The sequence below is a fragment of the Python bivittatus genome, unplaced genomic scaffold (assembly GCF_059951505.1).
Source record: "Python bivittatus isolate LINGU-HERP-01145 unplaced genomic scaffold, Pbiv_v1 ctg000340_np1212, whole genome shotgun sequence".
Classification (NCBI taxonomy): Eukaryota; Metazoa; Chordata; class Lepidosauria; order Squamata; family Pythonidae; genus Python; species Python bivittatus.
Genome location: NW_028277056.1, coordinates 5,205,023 through 5,213,942, shown reverse-complemented (window position 1 = coordinate 5,213,942; position 8,920 = coordinate 5,205,023). Strand labels below are relative to the sequence as shown.

At 44.1% G+C, this 8,920-nt stretch overlaps 1 protein-coding gene across 1 annotated transcript in view; it reads right to left on the bottom strand.

Annotated features, from left to right (window-relative positions):
* Positions 1 to 3,929: 3,929 nt before the first annotated feature.
* MYO7A (myosin VIIA) overlaps positions 3,930 to 8,920 on the bottom strand; it is a 90,709-nt gene continuing 85,718 nt past the window's right edge. Inside the window, exons 46-49 of the mRNA XM_088140887.1 lie at positions 7,734 to 7,850; positions 7,054 to 7,137; positions 6,585 to 6,704; positions 3,930 to 5,059 (exon numbers count right to left, since the gene is read on the bottom strand). Of these exons, the coding sequence (XP_087997013.1) occupies positions 4,970 to 5,059; positions 6,585 to 6,704; positions 7,054 to 7,137; positions 7,734 to 7,850 (411 nt within the window). The 3' untranslated portion in view covers positions 3,930 to 4,969. The remainder of the gene's footprint in view (positions 5,060 to 6,584; positions 6,705 to 7,053; positions 7,138 to 7,733; positions 7,851 to 8,920) is intronic.

Here is an 8,920-nt window from a genome sequence, read left to right as displayed (position 1 = left end):
CCTTCCTTCCTTCCTTCCTTCCTTCCTCCCTTCCTCCCTTCCTCCCTTCCTCCCTTCCTCCCTTCCCTTCCCTTCCCTTCCCTTCCCTTCCCTTCCCTTCCCTTCCCTCCCCTTCTTTTGGTCAATGACTGTAAACTGAATAAATGGAAACGACATGTTCCATATTCTTCATTTGGCCATAATAATACTGACTTCTCTTATAGGATTATTGCAAAGATATGAATTTGGTGCAGCTATGGGGAGATTTTTACAGCTCCTCAGTAAACCACAGAAACGGCTCGGGTGATTATCGTGGGTGACTTGCCCGTCCAAGACTGATGAAAAAAGGTCTCCTTTTGCTGTTAGGCACAGAAGAAACAGGGCAGCATTCTTCTTCGCCTTTATTAATTTTGAGAAAATACCAGCTGCAGCCATTACATCTTTGTGCCCTATTGCACAACAGCTGGCTCAAGGGGAGATCTTTTAGGTGTTTATGCTCCATCTGTTATTTTTTGCCTCTTGTTTCTGTGGTTTCCCGGACACAGAGGCCCAAATGTGTGGATGGAAAGTGTGTGTGTGTCAGAGAAAGCACACAGAGGGACCAATTTAACCCCCCTCCTCTGTCGGGCTCCAAAAGCTCTTGAAGATCACTGCAGATGGTGCTTTAGCAATTTTAAAGACAAGTCCATACAGGGGGCTTGTTTGTTGATATATTTATGACCCTTAACATTGTGCCTCTCTCTGCATGGATTATCGGTGGTTGACAACAAGCTGACCAAGGTCCCCTTGCTTCTTTAAGGGCCACATTTTGCATCCAGTCCTGTTAGAACGCAAGCAGAGCCAATCCTTGCGCATTTAGATAGCCCATTCCGGGCCTTTCCAATCCCGCCTGCAACGTTTTGTCGTGAATGCTTATGAGAACCCCTTGAGGAAGGCCATGGCTGTTACCGTCCCATGGCTGCAAAGGGTGGTGGTGGGGGGGACGGCAAGCTTGGTAACTCGTGAATGTATTTCATTCCAGGTGGAAACGGAAAAAGAAGTTACGGCGGGCAGCTCGGAATCCCAAGAATGTTGAGCAACATACTTCAGCTCCGTTGCAAAGTGGTGAGCTGAGCCCTTCCTTCTCTGGGGCCAGGTACCCAGCGTTGGTCCAAAGGAAGATGCTTGGCCTGAGGTCTTCCTGGTGGCATTGGTCCCATAACAGTCTTTCCTGTCACCTGCTGTTTGATCCTTTGAAGTACAGAATTTAATCTGGGACTTCTGCATTAGGCACCCAAGTAGGATTCTCCACCCAGAGTATGAAACACATTTTCAGTCTTCAGCCTTTTCTCTAGTGTACCCTGAAACTCTCCTGCTAAATAATACCTTCTTTATCATTTAGGCCCTAGGCATGGTAGGAGAAGGAGTATTGTGCCTGAAAATGTTGGAACTACATCCAACGGTAAGCCATGAGTGTTGTGTGTTGCTTCATGTTTTATTATTATAGTTGGTCGCACAGTCAGCCAGATGTTTAGACTGGATTTGGCATTTTTATCCACCTGTCAAGTCCTTCCCAAGGACCTGAGGCAGATGTTGTTGTTTGATGGTGTTAAAGGTGTCAGCGCAAGATATAAGCTGTTCCAAGTCAAGCTACCTTTTGCAATGGACTGATGGTGATTATGTCAGTGCTGATGGTATTCAAGTGGTGCTCCAGATGTTTTGGGATTGCACCTAAGGTGCCTATAAATAATAATAATAATGATAATGATAATAATAATTTATTAATAATAATTTATTAATAATGCATAATTATTTATTTAATAATGATGATGATGGTGATGATTCTGAGATGTAGCGTGGAAATCTGTGTCATGTCATGCATCTCCATGAAGACTTACTTCTACCAAGGAAATGTGACACCGTTGGCTCTGGTGGCAGACCAGAGTCCCATCATAATTTGTCATGAGTTCCCAATGATGGGAACTGTTCATTAGAGCTAGACCACCTGCTGGAGGTGACTCCATGGTCCAGGACAGACCTTAGAACTTAGAAAGGATTGTTAAGGACAAAAGTCTTTGTGGCTCACGCAAGGCTCATATGAAAGAAGCGGAGCCAGTGGCCAACCAAGGAGGGTGGCACCAGATTTGGTAAGCTTAGAGAAAGGTGCTTCTTAAATACAAAGTGAAAGGTTCCAATCTCACACAACACACCTAAACAAGGCACTGGGTTTTGATCACATGGCCCCAGCTGCCATCTTGACTCTTTTGACACCCCCCCCCCGAGACAACCAAATGGATATGGGTTCCCCAGACAACGCGTAAGTAGTTTTTTTCTTCTCTTCTGAACTGGTCCCTTAATGGTAGTGATTGGGAGTGGAAAGTTATGGCTGGAAACATTCTATATAATGAAATATATTTGCTTATTTCTAGATTGGATGGCGCTTTCTTTAAGTAGCTTGGCCCGGAGTGATGCCCCTGCTTCACTCACATCCTTGTATATTTTCAGAACTGCAGAAGATGCCGATGGTGGACACATGATGGACACATCATCTCTTTCGTAGAGAATCACCTTGCCATTAAGATGGGAGATTCTTTCACAGGTCGCTTGTCCTTCCTGGAAGCCATAAATTAAGGTGAACATAGCATGCTGCATAATGAAACTGGACAATGCTTTTATTTTCATGGTCTCTTGAAGCAGAAAATAGGGGGAAAAACCACTATTTTGATCTCTTATTTTCTTTTTTTGCTAATAAAGAAGTAAACTTGTGTTTTCTATGACACAAACGCAGGTGGCTTTTATCAGGATATATTCTGTCTTCGTGCACCAGTAAGATGGGCTTTGTCTTTAAAGTCCAGTGGAAATGAAAAGTGTTCAGCTTCTAAATTAGAGTGTGACTCCTGCTAGCAACCTGGGAGAAGTGCCCACTGTACCAGGTTGAAGGTCATGCTCCCCCTTAGACTAGGGGGCCTACAAGTAAAGAAGGTTGCCAAAAAGGATCCGCAGAAAGGGATTCTCTCCCACCCACTGTTCAAAAAATATTGCTTTTAAATATTTGATTTTAACATATTTGGAAAAAGAGAATCTCTACCCATGAAATAAACTACCCGCTGCACTGGTGATGGTGATGCAACACAGAGAGATTCCGAGAACTGTACGTACATTCCTTTGGGGTGGAATAACAATGCGCGGCAGGCATGCAAGTCAAGGCTTCTGGCACAATTTCCAATCTCTTAATAGCAGCAACACTCTGGGTCATGTGACTAGGAAGTAGCTGCTTTCAATGGCAGCGCCTTGAGACACTGTCCGTCTCCGAGGGATGTTTTTTCCCTGCATTTTTTTCTCCACTTCCCCCCCACTGGATCCAGCCCATTTTCAAATGTGATGATTCTGTTCCCGATTTTTCTCTCCACATCCCATTTGGTGCAGTTCCGTTCACGTTTCTGAGAGCTATCCTGCTGATGGACAGGCAGGCAGAGTTCTCAGTCCCTTTACAAAATGTGGGTTGGAGAAATTTAAAAAAAACAAAACCCTAGGTTTGGCACCATCTGATTCCAAGGAATTCCCTTAAGCATGACATCAGTGTTTTTCAAACCTGACAACTTTAAGATGCCATGTGACACACAGAAAAAAGGGAGGTGGGGCTTTGATCACGTGGTCGCAGGCACCATCTTGATTTTTTTGACTCCCCTGCGGATGGCTGTTAATCACAAATGGCAAATCTATGTGTCTTCTCTGTGATACCGTCCTGTACCCCTGCCTGTAACATGGTTAAACTGACTTTTTCATTGATATTTTTTCCTTTTAAAATGTCTCTTTTAAAGAAGTTTCACTTTTTGAAGCCAAAGTTGCTACCCCCCACCCCATTTTAAAGCTTGTTGATCAATTATAAGGTGAACGTACTATGTGTTACAATAATTTGTATGTCTCATCCTCTGACCTCCTAACACTCACAACATCAGCAGATCTGGAAATTCAAATCGGACAAATTTATTTATTTATTTATTGCAAATTCAAATTAGAAGAATTTCAGTTGAATTCCTCCTCCAGTCATAATTCATTTGAACATGAGAGAGGAGCACCTGCTTCAAGAATGAGTGAACTGTATTCTAATTTAATTTTAATGTTCAGTCCAGAAAGATTTGTCAGGTCAATCCTAGACCTGGAAACAAGAATTTTTAGCAATGTGCTTTCAGTGTCATTCCTCAATTCATGTTTCCCGACGCAATGTCAAAAACCGTTTTATGAAAATTACCCATCCTTCATTCCCCACTCCCCAATATCAGGTTTTTTTAACCTAATATCTTCAAGAAGGAGGCAGATCTATCAGAAAGCTGATCCAAAGGGGTCACAACCTATACCAACTCTGAAAAGTCATCTTGCCATGATAAATAGGAGAAAGAAAAACACCCAAATCCTCTTAAATAAGTTCAGCTATTGCACATTCAAAGTCTCAGTTCTCCACTTATATCTTGTTCAATCAGCGTTGTCCTTACTTCTTTTTCATTGCAAAACATCTGTTTTTCTGTTTTTCGGATGCTTTATTTTCAGAACAACCACTCTTTAAACGATTACTTGGTTTCTTCCCTCAAGAACAAAGCAAACGGCAGTAGATTCTTATGAAATTCTCCCATTTCTAACATAGTCTTGGGTTCATAAACTGCTTTATTGAATCCCATTTTCAAAAGATCCTAACCAGAAGTCTGATGACCTTCTCCATATGCCATAAAAGCAGATTTCTTCCCCCCTTGTACCACAGTCGGAAAAAGAAGTATGGGTTGATATCCAGAAGCGAGAGCAAAAAACAGTGCTGGTGGGAGACAGCGAAAGGTTTTTCTCACAAGTAGTCATCCTCGCTCGAAGTGGAGGTGAGCTCACAGTCTTCAGCATCTGACAGGTTTTCTGAAGGTGTCCGACTCATCTTCCACACGTGTGTAGAAAAGGTTTTCCCCCAGCTGCAAGGGTAGCCCACGGCCCTTAGCTGACAGAGTGCCGACCAGTAGATGTTCTCAGTTCACTTGCTACCTTTTGCACCCCTCTGCTTACTCATTGCCGTCAGCATTTGGCTAATGTAAGAGGTCAACAGATCGTCCATCTTATAGCCCTGGCAGAAAAAAGGAGAGTGGGAGAAAATGGGCTCTATTCACCAACTGTATCACCTCCATCCCACAATCCTTCTTGGCACTCACATCCTCATAACAACCAAGGCATTTCCAGCTTTTCAATGCTTTTTTTTTTTTAAAAAAACAGTTGCAATTGTGATAGCTGAACTGGGACACACACACGGCGCACCTCCCACTGGCACAGTATTAGAAGTGAGGGATGCATCCATGCTTTCAAGGACCGCCTTGAATGGATCCCTCACTTCTAATACTGAAGATTCTGAAAACTGAGGTTTAGAATATTGGGTTTATTAGTTCAGAATACTGACTTTCCACCCTTGCTGTTATTTTCTAGGCTATAGACTTCAAAAAATAGAAAGAAAAAAAACCCCCAACAACTATCCATTAACACAGGGTACAATGAGAAGAAAGTGGGGTGCGGTTCTCAAAATCTTAATAAGATTCTCAACATCGTAATGAAACCTCTTGCTGACAAAGAGATCCTTGTATTTGAAGCTTCCTAGGGTGTCTTTACACAAAGTGAAACTATGGGATTTTGTTGCCATCAGTTTGCGATTGCCAAGGTTGCTGATTTGAAAAGGGGATGGGAGAGATTCATGACTCTTCATGGCTTAACAGTCTTGATGATGCAGACCGGTGGATGGATCAGCCCAGATCTTTTGGCAAATCACACCCACCAGCCACAAAATTAGCACAATGTCTTTTAGCTCTTAAAGATTAATGAATGTAATATCACATGCATTCTGTGAATCACAGTCCACTTCAACAGATGCATGGAGTACAGCCTGAGGAAAGAGGATTACACACACACACAGACACAGAGCAACTGGTGGGGGGAAGAAGGGGGATATTAAAAGGCATAGCTACCCTTAAGAAAAAGAAAGACTAATTTCATCCAGAAACAGTTGAGCTAGGATCCATTAAAACATCTACCTGTAAGATAGTCCTTATTTAGTGACTGCCTCAGACAGTGACTGTTCACAGTTGCAACAGTGATGAAAAAGTAACTTTACGACCAAGCCTTGCATTTACAGCTTTTGCAGGTCTGTAAAGCAAAGGAAAGCTGAAGGAAGATCATAAGCACAGTGGCGGTTTCACTTAGCAACCACTTTGCTTAATGACCAAGCTACCAGTCCCAATTGTGGTCACTAAACAAGGACTACCTGTATTTCTCAAGGCTTAAATAGAGACCAAGACTTCTTATTATGGTACACATATTAAACAATTCATCAGGACAAGGAGATCTGTGTTTAACTACTAATTTGCTAATGACCACTCTCTAAATGTCACTGTCTGTCACTGCTCCAAAATTGGCCAAGAAAGATTGCCCATTTTAAAAACCAGGCGTGGTTCCATCTCTTGTGCACAGCACATGGAGGACACTTCCTACTCCAGCCTTACATAGCATTTGCTCATGCAAGTAAATATTTGTGTGTGAGAGAGCCAGCCATTTCCTTCACTGCTTCTCATCAGCCATCTGTCTGCCTGGCTACGTTTTCTTCTTACCAATGACGTCTCACAGAGTAGCTTGCTCCCCCGCACCAGATTCCCGATGGTGATGTGGAAGTAAGTGTTGCCGCTGCTCCAGTTGGAGATCTTCGTGAAGGGATGGGTGATGAGGATGTCCTGGGGACATGGAAAGGGTATTAGGATGTCCTGGGGACATGGAAAGGGCTTTGGGAAACCCATCACAACTCTGCCTTCAGTCCTTCCAACCTACTGTAGCAACCTACTGGACTTGGAAGACTTCCAGGCAATGCTTTTATGATGCAAGGGTTCTTTGTCCTTGACCAAGTTTTACAAGGGGCCCAGGGACTGAGGTCATCCATTTGTCCCTTGTTGAAAAGAGGTGGTGGACTTTTTCGGACTATCTAAAGCTCCCTTCCTCTTGTCTGTTGAGCTATGCTGGGCAACACCCTGCTGAGGCCTACAGTGCATTCCCCATACAGCAGCCTACTGAGAAGATCCACCTTACCTTGGTTTTACGATCAATGAGGCTGACACCGTGCTTATTGATGGCGACCAGGAGGAGTTCTGGATAATTTGGGTCAGTCGTTTGCTGTTCATAAAGGAAGGTGGAGGTATGTTAGAGAATTGAGAACATGAAATGCAAATCTGTGGGCATTATTTTCCTAAAACAGCTCTATGGAAGATGCCCACAGCCGTTTCACCCTTGTCAGCATCTCGGTGTCAGGAACATACTTTAGTTACATGATACCCACGACTGTGGACGCTATAGGAGATCAGCCCAAGTGTTATCTATCTAGCTGCTATTTCTGTTGTGGCCCTAACCCTACCCATCCTCAGGACCTCGCTCAAGGACCTTCATTTCAGATCCTTTCACAGGCAGGGAGTGGCATAGTTTATTACCGGTTACTTTTACATGGCCACCCCTAGGAGAACAAATGATGGGTTGCAGGGGTGTTTGCAGGATACAGTCAAAAAAGTCGAGAGGACAGCCAGGGTGGTGTGACTGAACATCCGCCTGTTGTTTATGGGCAACACACACAACAACAAAGCAGAGAGGGATATTTCCTGCTCGGAGGCCCAGCGTGTGTTGGTCAAGGTGGTCATTTCCCTCAAAGACCAAACGGCAAGGCCGGCCTTGCTCCCTCCCCACTCCTCGCGTGCAATCCAAGCGGGGCGCAGGCCCACCTTCACTTCGAAGAAAGCCGACCCGAACGTGGGCCACCGGAACACGATCTTGAGGAAGGCCAGCTGGGCCTCTTCCCTCGTCTTGCCCGCGTGCTTATTGAAATAGGCCACGATGGACTGCAAGAGAGAGAGAGAGCAGAGCAGAGCCGAGCGAACGGCTCGTGTGAGAGTCACGCCGGAGAATGGCTTTCTTTCCCCTGTACCTTTCGAAGTTCTCCAACCGGGATCGTTCAAAGGGCTGGTTCTGCACACCCTTTTTATCCCTGCCAAATACGCAATGTGGAGAAGAGTATAAGAAAGCTAAAAGTGACTGTTCAGAGTGTTTTTTGTTTTGCTTTGGGGTCAGCGGCCTGCGGTAAAACAAGCCCTTCCCATCTCTTCTGGTTCTTAAGAAAGACGCAGCTTTTGCACTGGTGTGGTCCACCACACCCCTCTGAAAACCAGTGGCTCTACTTCCAGACACATGGGTGTCAAGTGCGTGACCCAGGAAGCAAGAATCACCCAGACTTCAATAAGTATTTTAACACAAGGATTAGGAGTAAAGTACAGAATTGTAGAAATGTCAACAGGAACTGCCAGCCCTCTTTTATTAGTAGTTCATTAAGGTGGAGTCCTTTTGAACACAGGTAGTCCTTGACTTATGACCATTTGTTTAACAACCGTTTGAAGTTAAAACGGTGCTGAAAAATGTGACTTACATCTGGTCCTCACATCCCCACAGTCACATGATCAAAATTCAGGTCCTTAGCAACCGGCATGTATTTACAACTGTTGTAGTGTCCCAAGGTCACATGATCGCCATTTGCAACCTTTCCAAGGGGCTTCCAACAAGCAAAGTCAATTTGCTCAACGACTGCAGCAAAAAAGATTGTAAAGTCGGGCATGACTCACTTAATGACTGCATCACTTAGCAATGGAAATTCCAGTCCCAATTGTGGTTGTAAGTCGAGGACTACCAGTATTTTGAATCTCTTCCTCCTGGGACTTTCAGCATCTGCAACCTAGAGGTTGAGCTGCTGTTTATGACGTAAGTCGCTAAGGAACTGCCCTCTCAACTGTGGATTGTTTAAATCTAGAGATCCTCCCATCACAATCTCTCACACTGAGCTTCTCTGTATTTTAAGCAGACTGAACATATGAACCAGCCTTATATATCTAGTAAATTTGGTTTTGATGCATGGTTAGGC